This window comes from Paralichthys olivaceus, chromosome 7 (assembly GCF_024713975.1).
Source record: "Paralichthys olivaceus isolate ysfri-2021 chromosome 7, ASM2471397v2, whole genome shotgun sequence".
Taxonomy (NCBI): domain Eukaryota; kingdom Metazoa; phylum Chordata; class Actinopteri; order Pleuronectiformes; family Paralichthyidae; genus Paralichthys; species Paralichthys olivaceus.
In genome coordinates, this window is record NC_091099.1 from 5,487,746 (window position 1) to 5,503,254 (window position 15,509).

At 40.4% G+C, this 15,509-nt stretch overlaps 1 protein-coding gene across 1 annotated transcript; it reads left to right on the forward strand.

The window, feature by feature from the left end:
• Positions 1 to 835: 835 nt before the first annotated feature.
• slc41a2a (solute carrier family 41 member 2a) lies at positions 836 to 11,964 on the forward strand. The gene is made up of 11 exons (XM_020102133.2): positions 836 to 1,071; positions 2,632 to 3,087; positions 3,322 to 3,429; positions 4,423 to 4,494; positions 4,631 to 4,775; positions 5,259 to 5,405; positions 6,537 to 6,684; positions 7,483 to 7,562; positions 9,002 to 9,133; positions 9,748 to 9,896; positions 9,970 to 11,964. The coding sequence occupies exons 2-11, from the start codon at positions 2,713 to 2,715 to the stop codon at positions 10,144 to 10,146; spliced, it is 1,533 nt and encodes a 510-aa protein (XP_019957692.2). The 5' UTR covers positions 836 to 1,071; positions 2,632 to 2,712; the 3' UTR covers positions 10,147 to 11,964.
• The last annotated feature ends 3,545 nt before the right edge of the window (positions 11,965 to 15,509 follow it).

Consider the following 15,509-nt stretch of genomic DNA (forward strand, 5'->3'; position numbering starts at 1 on the left):
GGGAAATGGAGTCCGCGGAAGTTGATCGCTCGATCTAATTATTCTACTGCTACTAGTAATAAAAAACAACTATAATATAATAATAATAACAACAACAACAACAGATAACATATAATAAAAAAGGTGAAAGTGAAATGTTAATGATGTATATTTAATTTAAATTCAAATTTAAAAGCAAAATTCATGTAAAGATTTCCTTCCAAATAATAATTATAATAATAACACATAGACTACATTACAAAGTAATTCGTTTTTTGATTTTGTAATATAAAGAGATATTATACAAAGGATCTATAAATATAGTAAGCCATCGATAAATATTGAAATTTAACGAGGGATTTTGAAACACCAGTATTCAATTGCCAGTAAGTGCATCATTTAAAATAGTGCACTATATTCTAACGAGATCATCCTTGAGTCCGAGTTCAACAACCCAAATCAAATCATTTCATCTTTGAGTCCAAGTGAAAATTTATACCGCATTGAAAAAGGAGAAGGAGATGTTTCTGAGATATCACGCTCAATAGGGAAGAAATGTGGCTTGTGAGGTCACAGCGACCTCGAGCTTTGACCACCAAAATCTAACCAGTTCATCCATGAGTCCTAATGTGCAAAGAGACACTTTGGTACCAACTCCTTATTGTATCCTACATCCTACATCTATGCATATGTGGTGCCAGGTGTTTGCCAACCAGAGAGCTTGTTACATCCCTATTTATACATATATATACATATATATATGTATATTGTAAACTAGTTTAGTTTAGGCCGTCACACAATGATATAGTCAGAGCGAGAACTAAACTGTGTGTTTACTGCTGTCTGTCATATACAGGTTATACACAAGCTGTGCAAGCACGAGACGTGATACACGAGGTGAGAGTGTGAGTTATGTGTGTGTGTGTGTGTGTGTGTGTGTGTGTGTGTGTGTGTGTAGGGTTTGGGTAATGCCACAGTGAAGACTCAGAACACCATTCAGAGGACGGCAGAGGCCACGAGGAAGAGTCTGTGTCATCAGCAGTGGACTGTGAGAACAGATGCCTCTTCTCCTCCCATGGTCTCACATTAAGGGTAAGGCACTTATTTACTCTTTACTCTTAAGCACAGACCAAATTAAAGTTTAAGTTAAAAAGACGAATTGTTTTTACTTTAAGTGCTATATCTGTGTTTGCAAAGATGCTGGGAAGACAGAGACGCTCTCAGAGATGTTGCAAATTAATTTGATACAAGAATTAAAACTATCTCAAGTTTGTGCCTAATCGTGGAAATTCTCTTATTGGACCGTGTCTACTTGACGTCAATGATGTTCCCTGATTCTCTTTCACGCACTTTTTAAACATTTAACAGCGCTGACTTACTCAAAGACATCCCTGCAGGACTCCATACAGACAACATTAAACACCTTGAATAACCCCGTACGTTGTTGCCTCACACAGTGTGATGCTAATGTTGCTGGCTAGCTGTTGCTTGGATTATCATCAATATTTTAATATTATTTTACATATTTGTTTAACATTACGCATACATATATATATATATATATATATATACATATATATATACATATATATATGCTTCTTTCCTTATTTCCATTAAACCCTAGTTAAAGCTTTTTAAACATATGAGGCTTTTTTAATACATTTTGTTGTTGTTTTTTTTGCTGATTACGTCTAAAAGTTAAGATTCTTCTCCTCTTTATTAAGATAAGATTCCTCCTTATTGTCCCACACACAGCATGCAAACATGGGGAAATTTGACCTCTGTATTTAACCCATCTGTGTGAACACATGGAACACAATCCACACAGTGACCACACAGAACAGTGTCCAAGAGGTGAAATGGCACCTCTCCAACTTCCGTCCATGCTGGACTTTAACTGGCCACTCTCTGGTTCCCAAGCCAAGTCTCTATGGACTGAGCTACTGCCTCCCAACATATGGTATCATCTCTTAGGAATTTTCGAAGGAGTGTATTGTCTCCGTCAGACAACATAGCCTCAGTGTTGCTGAGGCAGGCATGAAGAATGATAATCATGGCAATTCCCACCATCAGATGACCCTGACACAGCCTCATATAGCAGTTACTCTTTCTACATGACAGACTCACAAACCTGATTTTTCCATGAATAAAGTTAGTAAAATCTTTTGTCTTACAGATTCTTACTCCAGCAGCTTTTAGTGTTCATGCATCCTCCAACTGTTAATTGTTGTGCTTGCTTTATTTCTGCGTACGTTTTTTTGCTCCTTTGTTGGTTGTTTTGTTTTTTTGCAGCATCATGCAAAAACTATGCAACTGATTTTCTATGCAATGTTGTGGAGGAGAGAGCCAATTATATTTTGGCACTGATACAGATCAGGGGGATCCAGGACTCTTTTTCATTTCCTTGAACATTGCAAAATACTTTTTTGATATTATCTTTGATTTCTCTGAGAAAAAGTTATAGATCTTCATGAAAGAAATCAGTTTTAGGGTATTTATGTGGCAATTTGGTGCAGATCCAAATAAAATATGGATCAACTGAATTCAAATTTTGTTTCATCAGAGGACTGTTGTGGGCATATGAACTCTACTTAGTGCAGTTCTAGTTTATTCTGCCTTTGCCATTAAAATTAAACTTATATCCTGTTTTAGCAAACTGTCTGACCAGTGAAAGGCTTTCTCAGGAGCCAGAGCAACGGGAGTAACATCCCGCCAAAGACCTCACTTCACACCATGGTTGTCTCAGAGTCACAGGACGATCAACCCATCAGCATCTCTGTCAGAAGAAACCCTAGTCAACAGTCCAGATCAAATCCCTCCTCATCCCAACACTCTGGAGGTCCACAACTGTTCAGCTCCAATGAGAACATTTCACCGGTCGACACCAATCTGCAATACGAGCCTCGGGAGTACACTGAGACAGACTACCTGCTCCCCGTTAAACTCTACGGAAGGTCAAGGGTCAGTGAATCCACAACAGCAAAGGATGCAGTCGTCACGAGTGCACCTGCGGAGTCCGCGTGTTCCTTGGTGCTGCAGATCCTGGTGCCATTTCTCTTGGCCGGGCTCGGGACAGTCTCAGCCGGGATTTTGCTGGACTTGGTTCAGGTGAGGACACAGAAATCATTTAGTGAGGTCATTAATTAGTTTACAATGCCTGGTTGCTCAATAAAACAGTTACTGTCTCACTGTAACTGAGGAAACAGTTACTGAGGACAGATAGAGGACAAGGAAACTAATTTCAATTTAAAAGTCGGTCTATTTATTCTGGGTGGGCGGGTGTTTGTGGTGTCGGTGTAAACTGAAGCTCATTGATCTATGAACTGTTACGTGTTTTGCCAGAACTGGGACGTGTTCCAAGAAGTCCCAGAGATCTTCATCCTGGTCCCTGCTGTCTTAGGCATGAAGGGGAACCTAGAAATGACTCTGGCCTCGAGACTTTCCACTGCTGTGAGAGCGTGCGCGCACACACACACACACACACACACACACACACACACACACACACACACACACACACATACACACACACACACACACACACACACACACGAGCAGTACATTACATTCAGTGTAAGAGAACAGAGAACATAATAAAACATACTGTATAGCTTAAAATTCCCTCTGCAGTAGAATGTAAAAAAAATAAACAAGGACAAAGTTGAAGAAAACTAAATCTGATTGACAAAGAAACAACAACTCTCAGGATTGTAGTTTGCTCTTTTGCATCATGGGTGTGAAACTCCTCACAGGCCCGTGAAGTCCACAGCAGCAAATCAACTTACTAATAATAGTCCAGCCACTCAGATAGCCTGGAATGATGTTTTACTGGAAAAAGAAATAATATAACCATGTAATATTTTCATAAAGAGCCTTCATTAACTATCCAAAGACTGATTTTTCCTCTCCACTGTTTGTCTAAAAACTACTAAAACTCACAGTTGTTCTGGGAAACACTGACACTGTGGTTTATTCTGAGGCCAAAGTTTGGGTGCTGTTAATATACTGAGGGAATAAAGTGTGTATTAATCCACAACTGAAAATAGTCACCACCTTTTACTTGTGTTTCAGTTGGATTTGCTAAATACTACAATGCACAACTGTCAAATTTTATTGAAAATCAGACATTTATTTATTCAGTTTGTGGCCAAAAGCGATCTTATTTTTTCATTTACAAAGCTGTAGTTTCCCCTTTTCATTCACTCTTATAGTTGTTTTTAAAAATGTTTATCTGCAAAGATGATACATACGATAAAACAATATATACACTAACAAAACAAATTATTATGATCTATTATATGTTGAGGGTCCATTTTATTTTGTCCTTGGAAATATCATTTGACACAACGCTGACCTGATAATCCAAATAACAGCTGCTCTGGACAATTCAATCGATGATCTACAAAAATATAGCTCTACTGTATTTTGATCTGATGTTGTCAGGTAAATGCAGGGAAAATGGAATCTGCCAGAGAAAAGTGGATGATGATCATTGGGAACCTGGCACTCAAGCAGGTACATTATTATTCATCATTTGTCTTAAATAATTATTTGTGAATTATCTTAATTCTAATCAACCATCTTTGAATCCATGTTTATTTATCTGTCAAATGTATTTATTATTTACTTTTCATCTTTTCTTCTTTCACAGCTGCAGGCCACAGTGCTGGGTCTGCTGGCCTCTGTGATGGCGACTCTCCTGGGCTGGATGGCAGAAGGAAAGATGCCCTTCAATCATGTTGTGCTTTTGTGTTCAACCAGTGTTTCTACTGCCTTCATGGCTTCAATGCTGCAAGGTAACAACAACAACAACAACTGTCCCACTGTCCCAATGAGCGAAGTAACAGACGATGCATGGTCTGTGCCTTCGTGGTGTTGGAGATAAAAGGCAGCCTGCAGTTTCCGATAACTGCAGTTTCTGATGCCCTCAGTACACAGACACATAATATAAGTACATAAGCTTGCAAAGAACAGAAAGCAGAATTTTCTACAACAGTGGATGTAAAATTTTTATTTTTTCTGACTTTTCTTTCCTTCTACGATCTTAAGAATCCTCTTGTGTCAGAAGTTATTCTGGAAAATAGAGTTTGAACAGTTTGCGTCTTCAAATCACATTGTTTTCTGTTTACAAGTAAAAGTTCTACCTCAATAAAGACATGAGATACAGTCTTATTTCCATTGTTGAAATTGATGATAAGTAGAGTGAAGAATGAACTCCCTCAGTGCTTCAGAATCACGTCGTACATGGAGAACTTTACCCTTTCTTTAACCCTGCCCAGGCATCATCATGGTGGGAGTGATCCTCGGCTCCATGCGAGTGGGCATCAACCCTGACAACGTGGCGACACCCATGGCCGCCAGCTTTGGGGATCTCATCACTCTTGCCTTGCTGGCCTGCTGCAGTCAGTGGTTCTACTCTTTATCAGGTAAAGGAGGATGAAGATAAGATAAGAGAACAGACAATAAGATAAGACATATATGTAAATAATTCACAAATTTCTCAAATGAAAATAATGATATATAATGAACAAAAAACTAGAATGACACTTGCATACTTCCACCAAGTGTTGTTAAAAAACTTTGTGTGCTTATATGCTTTTACTATGCATCTGTGTATGAAGAGATTGTGATCACTTCACCTTTGTGTGCCTACACTGGTCATGAGTCTATGAGGAGCATGTGCGGCCCATACTAAGGGACAACAGAGGACCACCATACAGGTCCAGCCCAGGCAGAATCGAATTTCTCGTTTCGACAAGACAGCATCGTAAATTAAGGGCCTTTGAAATTGAGTAAGGCCTGAAACAGGGGCCTAAAAAAGCTCCAAAAGATTTACAATGGTGTAAAAAATTTAACTGACAATCACTGCTCTATACAACATAAAAATTGACCCATGATGTAACTTTAAACCTGAAAGGAGGTTGAGAATCCCACCTCCTGATTGGCTGTATGGACAACCGCAAGGATGGGCATACAAGCAGAGGGTTTTGAAGCTCAGTGACTTCAGTTTGGTTCTGGAGCCTGCTCGGGTTCACATCTTTTAAAAAGAATAAACTCTAACGCATTGAACTCTGATCATTTCCAGTGTAATGTAATGGTTTCTTCTCTGACCCATACTCCATCCTTCACTAAGTAACGTGGTAATCTGTCCAGTGCTTTCTGCATCATGTGGTTAACAAACAGACAAACCAACAAATAGACAGACAGGGGTGAAAACATAACCTCCTTGTTTGAGGTAATAAGTAAAGATACAATATAAACACAAGGAGATATAAAAGATATAACGTATTGTTATGTAACTTACGTTACCTTCTCTTCAGAACCTTTGGTTTGAAACGAAAAGGCTCAGCAGGGACAGTTTGATTCTGTAACGCACACTCAGGATCAATGACAATTAGAACACACTGGTGGTCTTTCTCTGAGCCAGATCCCAAGCAGTTCCCACTTTTGGCCAGTAGATGACACCTGCTGCAGTTGTTTCCCAAACATCATAGAGCCATTATGTTTTAGTGAGCTTTAGTAATGAAAGGGTAAATAACAACTCTTTGTCTGGACAGAGCTGCAGCCCTACGTGCTGTACCTGGTGGATCTGTTGATTTTGTGCCTGATCCCTCTGTGGGTGGTGATCTCCTCCAAACACCCAGCCAGTAACATCCTGCTCCGCACAGGCTGGGAACCAATCATTACTGCAATGGTCATCAGCAGGTACTTACCGCAACCTTCTGCGAGACTCAATCCACAGCTTGCACATGTATTCACATTATTAACCAGTAATACTTTTATAAATACATTAAATTGTGAGTCTGAATAGTTTTCCTTGGCATCAAAAGGTCCAAGCCTTAAGGTTTATGATAAAAACCATCATAAACCCTCCGATCACTGTCATCTACATATCCACGTACAGAGCTACACTACACGTGTATAATAAACGGACATTTAAACTGACATCAGGGTTTAAGTTAAGACTTGAAAAGAAATCCTGATTTGATAAGAAAAGTACAAATATGACATTAAAAGGAAACAAAATTAGTCCAAAGGCAGCAAACATGAGTCAGACTTTTAAAAACAATGCTGATTAGTGTTTTATTAAAAAGTTCTCAGGTAAATAAACATCAATTTGTACAATTTAGATGAAACACACTAGTGAGAACAATGCTAGGATTATGTTGTATTCATTTCTGCCAATAGATCCCTTTTATTAAATTACACACTGGACCTTTAACTTAAAATCATCATATGTTCTCTGAACATTCCTTCTCCACTAATCAGACACGAGAGACAACTTCTTAGTTCTTAGAGACATATGAGCTATTCAGATGTGCAGTGTCCTGAACAGATAATGGTTCTCACAGGAAACAGTTGTCAGTCTTTATATTGTATCTGAATAAAATCATGTTTTTAAGAATGTGTTATGGGTGGAGAAATGTATAAAGCAGAAAACAGGATAGTTTAATGTACTGAACATAAAGAGCTTCTAAAAACTTTATGTTTTTCTTCTCTTAGTATTGGAGGACTTATTCTGGACATGTCTGTGTCAGATCCAAACTTGGCAGGAATTATAATTTATGCTCCAGTCATAAATGGTGAGTTGTCTTCTGAAACTGTGTATTTAATGGGCTGCTTTGTGTGTGTGTGTGTGTGTGTGTGTGTGTGTGTGTGTGTGTGTGTGAAGATACAGGTCTAAAATCATTTGATCAATCTCAGGTGCGGAATGTGTGATGTCACATGAATCAATTTCAGGGTTTGAATCTGAAGAAAAATTCTGAAAAACCTCAGCTCCTTATTTCTGCAAGTGAAGGCCTCAGGCTACTGTGAGAAATGTATGTACTTGTTTACCCTGCAGTGACACATACATTATCCAATTCTTCTTAATAGCTATTCAGACTCTAAAATCCGATCTAACAAAGTGCCTCCTTTGAGAAATGCGCTTATTTATTACCAAGACACGTCAGCTACTGAGAAATGGGCATACAATAACTCTCAGGGAACAGTGACATATTGGAAAGTTCCCAAAGAAATGATAAGATAACAGTTCTGATAATGATGGGAGTGTACTTACATCTATTTTCACAGAGGGATGAGCGAGTAATGATATGAAAATGAATGAACTGCTGACACAGCTCAGTCTGCTCCCTGGGGTGCAGCTCTGTCCTACTGTATACAACATGTCAGTGGACTATACGACAGCAGAGTGTAAACAATAGCTTTGGAGCAAATTATTTTCAAGCCATCATTTTGAAAATTTCAGCTCAAATCTGCGCGACAATGCGGCCAAAAGCAAACTTGTGGGCAAATCTCTTAAAAGTAGGTGTTGTAAAGTCAATACTGAAAAGACTGCAAAAGGAGTGCAGGTCTGCAAAGTTTAAAAATAAAGACAGAAAACTCAAATACAAATCAATGTTTACAGGGATTAGATTTTTTTTTATAAAACTCAGTTTTAATTGTTGGAGATTAAAAGTCCAACACTGGGCCAGGTTCTAAATCTAGACTTCTAACACGTAACTTTCACAATTACTAGTATCACTATAGTGTTTAAAATAATTAACTGCAGATGATCAAAGTTCAATACAGTAGAGTATATTCAAGCTTTCCTTTGATATGACATGATATTGATCCTATACTGCTATACCTGTAGATTTACAGTTAATCTCATATATTTAAATATTACATTGAACCCAAAAGATTGTATTTGTTTGTTTTTGATCAGTAATTTTGAAGTTAACCCCCCAATATAAAATACATTCCACTACAGCACAAGACATGAAAATCGCTGCCTTAAAACTCAAAAACTGCATGAAAGGTCGGGACCCAATGCTCTCGAGCTCCTCCACAGGAAATGTCTTTTTATGTGAATTAGCTCGGAGGTGAGATTGAGTCTCGGACACCTTGCATCTGATTTCAAAGGAGCTCGTCACATTTAAATATTTTACGATTTTGAACATTCTGCCTTCTTTGTTGTCGAACAGTAGGTTGAGTCAATTGTCACTGGTGACCCTGCCCCTGCCATTTCTTTTCTTATCAGGAATTGGAGGAAACCTCGTCTCCATACAGTCGAGTCGGTTGTCTACCAATCTGCATTTGAATTTCCCACCTGGAGATCTTCCAGAGGAGCGAAGGGGCTGCTACAACCCTTGTCGCACCTTCTTTGGTTCAGGTGACTATTGTTGTATATTTGGCTAGTGATGATGTGAAGATGATGAAGGAATCTCCGCTGACACAGTCTTGATTAAAGGTTTATTACAAAAAGTTCAGCATCAATATAAGCACTGCAGTCTGCCTGGAAAGAGATCCGGGGCCAGTGTGAATCTCCTCTCCCTAACAGCTTCAACACCCTGTTTATATAAATGAGTTGTCGTGGTAAACCTAAAGAAAACACATCTGGCTCCCCTCCAGCCCAGCTCATCTGTCTGGTAACAGGCAGGGAAAGGTGCCGGCTCAAATTTAGAGTAATGGTTAGAGCCTTGCCCCAATGCCCTAACGTATACGTTCAGTTTTCCTCTGAAAGCCTAAACTAATGGGCCTCCAAATCTGCAGGGGCTTCAGACCCATAGATCAACTTCCTTCAAAGAGAACACAACACTTGGCCTTTCAGACACCACACTGTCAAATGGTCAAATTTTTAAAAGATATTAAATTGCCCCTTCACTATACACACATACTAAAATGAAAAAGAAATTCGAGATAGATAGATATAGATAAATAGGTGGATAGAATTTTTAGTTTTCATTTTTGGAATGTGAAATCTGACATTGAGCTTTGACGTGGCAGGAGCTAACCATCGCTCTGCCCGGATCCTGCTTCTTCTGGTCATCCCTGGTCAGTTTATCTTCTTATACACCATCCACCTGATGAAAGGAGGCTACACGCTACCCAGTCCTCTCCTGACTGTCGCCTTCTTGTCTGCTTCCCTGATTCAGGTGAGTCAGACGCAGGGTTCAATTTCCCTCCGCAGACTGTTCTACAATAAATCTCATACTTCTTGCCTCGTAGGTCTTCTCTCTGCTGTGTACAGCCGACTGTATGGTCCACTGGCTATGGCGGAGGCATAAAGACCCCGACAGTTACTCGATACCCTACCTCACAGCCCTGGGAGACCTTCTCGGGACCTCACTCCTTGCTCTTGCCTTCCTCATGCTGTGGTGCATCGGTGACTCAGGGAGTGTATGAGTTCAAAGCAAGAGGAAGAACAAATACAACGAAAGATCACAAGGGGTGCTACGATGATAAAAAAACACAAGGACAGGATCAAAGATGATCATATATTTCTTATTTTTTATGTCTCATCATGTTTGTGCTAATCATATTATTGCTGCTTCATGGTTTCTACCATTTCCCCTCCTGACAATATCAAAGACACACCCACTGCTTTTGTCTTTGCAGGATAACTTACTTTCCTGGCGTTTAGGAAGTTTATCAAAACACTCATCTCTGATTCTACCACAGCTGGTGCAAGCGAACGCAAACGCCAAAAACTACAGGATGAGGAACTTCCCGAGAAAAAACCCATGAACTTTTGGAGCTGTTTCAATTTATGGGACAGTTCAGGATTTGTTTTAAATATTGCAACATTTTTGTGAATTTCTCAAGAAAAAAATGTAAAGATCTTGATGTAAAATGTCATTCATTCTTGGAGGACTTGTGTGCATTTTGGTGCAACTTGAATTTGAAGGGTCTGTTGGGCCTTGTCGGAGGCATGTGCTCTACTGAGTCCAAGCAGGAAAGTCACAAGGGGGCTAGAAGCACAGATGCACAACTACACAACTCAAAGCTCAAACTGTTAAATGCACACTTAAGGTCTTTGCACACCAAGTCTGTCTTTTGTCTTTAAAGATTTTGGAACAGTTTTGATTTGCTGCGTTTTTTGCATCTTTCAAAGGCTCAGAGAGATTTGTTTTCTTCTATTTTCTAATGTTCAGTATCAGTGCTGGTAGAGCATCGAACTGGATCTGACATCCTGAGATAGACTTGGAAACAATCAGGATAAATTCGCAGCTCATTGATCAGAGGATGAAATTCTCTTAGTTCCTATCACCCTCTCAGGATTAGATGGACCAACCATTTTCTTTTTTCAAGAAGCCAGAGGACCTCGAAATCATCCTCACTGCTCACCACCATTTTAACTATGCGAAATCACGAGACTTCAGCTGTAAAAGTTAAATAACACAACCTTGGACAATAACAGGATGTTCTCTTCAACTCCGGATAAACTTGACTCTGACAGTTCTCCTGGGGACCAATCGCACAGTTTCCTGTTTACCCGACTGTATAAAAGCCTTCTTCTTTCAATATTCGAGGTTCAACTCTGAGCGTTCATGCTGAGTTTTAAACCCTCTGCAGAGTTCACCATTAAAGACCAAAAGACAACTCTTGTCTACGGAAATTTTTAATTTCACATCCCGAGATAAATTTCCACCACAAAGAATCCAAAAGATCTTCCATTATAAGAGCCTGAGGGATAGTGAGCTTGTGTGTGTCTAGGATGGCTCAACCATCACTTCAACAACATCTCGCATCACAGTTCAGGCAGCTGGACCTCTCATCAGTGGGCCTGCGTAGAAATACACTGGATGTGTGCTCCATAGGACCAAAAGTCAATACTGACTGAGTATCCTTTAGTACTCGTCCTATTAGTATAATTAGATTTGAAGGAAGGGTTGTTTCTGATACACTTTTTGTCTTATTTGTTGAAATCGCAATAATCATCTCACTTGGACCAAATGATTCACCGGCCTGCATGTTGTTAGTAAATAAACTGATTAAATACATCATTAAAAAACTAGTGATCTAAAGCCAAAGACAGTGAGACACAGTTAGATTTGGACGAATCAGAAACTTTATAACAAATAAGGAGGTGGGGAAAGACACTTATCGATCAAGATGATGAACATATATACCAAGTTTGGTCTCATATTTTCAGTCAGGTTCCAGAGCCTTCTCCGGTCGATTTGCTTGTAAAAGAATAAACTCTACTGCATTCAACTCTGATCATCTCCAGTGATTTATTCGGACTGAAGAGTGAAGACTCCAGTGGAGATAAAATATGAATGTTGAATAAGAAGTCTGGACTCATTATCTGGCCCAGTATTGGACTTTTTATTTACCAACAATACCACAGTGTGAATGTTTAACATCAATTAAGTGCACTTCTAACACAGTGTAGAATGTCTAACAAAGGTTTTCTACAACATCCCATTATGCTTTGCAGTGTTGTATATTTGGGTAGCGATGATGTGAAGATAATGAAGGAATCTCCGTTGACACAGTCTTGATTGTATAAAAGTTTTATTACAAAAAGTTCAGCATCAATACAAACACTGCAGTCTGCCTGGAGAGAGATCCGGGGCCAATGTGAATCTCTTCTACCTAACAGCTTCAACTCTCCGTTTATATAGGAGAGTTGTCGTCGTAAACCTAAAGAAACATATCTGGTTCCCCTACAAGGACACCTTCTCTGTCTAGAAACAGAGAAGAAGGCGCCGGCCCAAATTCAGAGTGATGGTTAGAGCCTTGACCTAATGCCCTAATGCGTACACTCAGTTTTTCTCTGAAAACCTAAACATATGGACCTCCAAATCCTCAAGACCTATGGGCTTCAGACCCATAGATCAACTTCCTTCAGACAAAACACAACACATGGCATTTCAGACACATTTAAACAAACTGTATCTTGGCAATGATCAAAGTTACGACACTTAAAATAACACAAAGGCCTTCACTACACACATCACACTTTAAAAGGTGGACACACTAAATGAGAACCTCCAAATCCAAAACCTCCAACCCCCAGGTCCAGATTTTGTCATTTTTGTTGGGAATACTGGAGGATTTGGAAGACCGAGAAGCCTCTGTCCGGTGGATGGAAATCGCCTGAGTTGGATGGTAAAAATGTTTAAAAGAATACATCCACATTTTTATTATTATTCAGTCCAAGAGTAAAAGCCTTGCTGCGGCAGCAAAGGAAAGTGAGGGGGCCCAGTGTGGGTAAGGACATCTAGAGCTCAAAAAGAAGAGTGCACATATGTTCTGTTACTGAGAGCTGGAACTAACTAGTTCTCTGACTGCGGTTCCCCTAACGGAAGTACCCCTCAGTAGAGGGGTTTCCGGTTTTAGCGGAGAACAGTATAAAAACATCTGTTTCAACAGACTCTGGCAGGCTGCCACAGACTCCAACGGATGAGTTATTTGATGTTCTTTCCCACAGCTCTCGAAGCTAGAGATGCCTAACTCTTACCTCCGGCACAAGAGACTCACTTGCTCGTGGGTTGCTGCCTAACACAAAGCGAACTAGCAGTGGATGCTAACCACTCAACAGATTTACAGATGGACCTTTGACTCAGCGGCTACGCCCTCCAATAAACCATTGGCACAGTAGGCTAGTAAGTCCAATTAACCTTTGGAAAAGAAGCCCTCAGCTCGAGGACATTGGCTACTTATACCGAAGGAGGCTAGATGGCTACTCGCTTTTAAAGGTGTTGTTTACCGAGTGTTTTCCCTAACAGCTCCAACTCCCCGTTCATATAGAGAGAGTTGTTGTTGTAAAACCTAATGAAACACATATGGGCCTTGACCTATTGACATGATATGGACCTCAGACCCACCCATCAACTTCAACCTCAGAGAGAAACACAACACATGGCACTCCAGACACCACAGTGTCAAATCACAAGCTGGTTAAGCAATTGAGCGTGAGGCATATTGACAGGTAAAACCTTCGATTTATTAACACCCCCCCTTTTATTTTTTAGTGTTTTATTCTTAGATTTTCTTTTTAAAATAGGAAAACCCTGTAATCAGTGTAATACGTTTCTTTTAATAAAAAATGTTGTTTAATAGAACTAGAGTTTTTCTATGGCAACGCACCAAGCACCAACACATATTCTTCTTCAAGAAAAAGACACCACTATGCCCCCGAAGGTAAGCTCCAGCATCTCCACACCACAGCAACATTACTGAAAACCTTAGGGCACACACACACACCTCATCTCAGGGTAGGGAAGTGCTGCAGGGACCTCTCCCCGGATCGAATGGCCCGGTATAGGCTTTTTACATAGCTGTTAAGGGGCTTTTATACAGTCTTCATCTAGTCGGAGACTCCCAGGGACAGGCTGTGAGTCTTTTGGCCGCCCACCCCGGAAACAGACCTGTGAAGTGGTGTCACAGGGGTCTTCGTGGGGGGTCTGGGTCGACTCACAGAAGCCAGTAGAGATTATTAAGAGGGCTGTCTCTGCCCCTCTCCACCTTCTGTGTCTAGACACTATATGCCTTGGTGCTCATATGTCGCCTCAGGTCGAGGACAAGACCAGTGAGCGACGGACGCATAGGGCTCCGCGGTAGCGACCGGACAGGACAGAAAAATTAGCCGACTGAGAGGTTCTTCTCTCCTCTCTTCCGCGAGGGCTGCCGGCCTGCTGACATAGACAAAAAAGTCTGTAAATGCTACAGACGGCAAATCAATGAACATACCGTCGCTGGTGGAAAAGTCTCAGCAGAAAATAATGTTAGACCAGGTGTAGTCGTGAACAGAAACTGCACATGCCTACAGACAAACACATAGAAACACACATTTGGCTGTCAAGGTCAGGAAGAGCTCTTCCCTCTCATGCGTTAAACAAAACCATATAAGGAGTTGTTCGTTTGTCAGATAGAGTTGGAGACACGAGGATCAAGTACAGATTGTGCTGCATCACCAAAGGAGGGACCAAACAGGGAGCGGCTAGTGCTCATTCATTGTTTCAAGTGCCAAACGCCAGGACTGAGCCTGTGCACCAACAAGGGAGAGCTGAGTCTAAACCATGGCTATTCCCCACCCATATTGACCAATCACATTCATTCACATTTTACAAAAACTGTTGGATGCCAACTGTACGGAGTGACTCTTCACGACTCTGCGTGGCCTATAACCAGATCGTGTTTGGGTGCCCATAGCTATGAAATGCCTTTTCATTGTCTGATAATAAATGCTCATTGATTGCACACGGATTGACTCTTCTCATATCTCAGGATAAACGAACTCGACAATGACAAGATTCAATTAAGGAAACACGAACCACAGACAGACGACAAACTGACAAAGGGAAGCACAGAGACTTATATACACAAGGGAGGCGGGGTGGATTGAAAACAGGTGATCCTAATTAAAAACAGGTGCTGACGCTCACAAGGGCGGGAAACAGGACAAAGGCAGGAAATAAAGCTAAGGACGCACAAGGAACATAATTTCAAAATAAAAGAGGAAGTGGAGCACTCAGGGAAACCACTGAACACAAACCTAAACAAGGAAACCCAAGTAGAAATCAATAAACCACAGAGTCAATGAAACAGAAACAAAATATTCTCTCAGTCTTGGGGTCAGGGCAGAATCACGACACTCTCCTGACTTCTTCGTCAGTGTGTGGTGGAAATTTATCTTGAGATGTAAAATAAAGAGTTTCTAAGACCAAAGTTGTCTTTGGGTCATTTAATAGAAAACTCTGCAGAAGGTTACACAGTTAGCACAAATGCTTGGAGTGGAGCAACCCCTAATAGGGAAA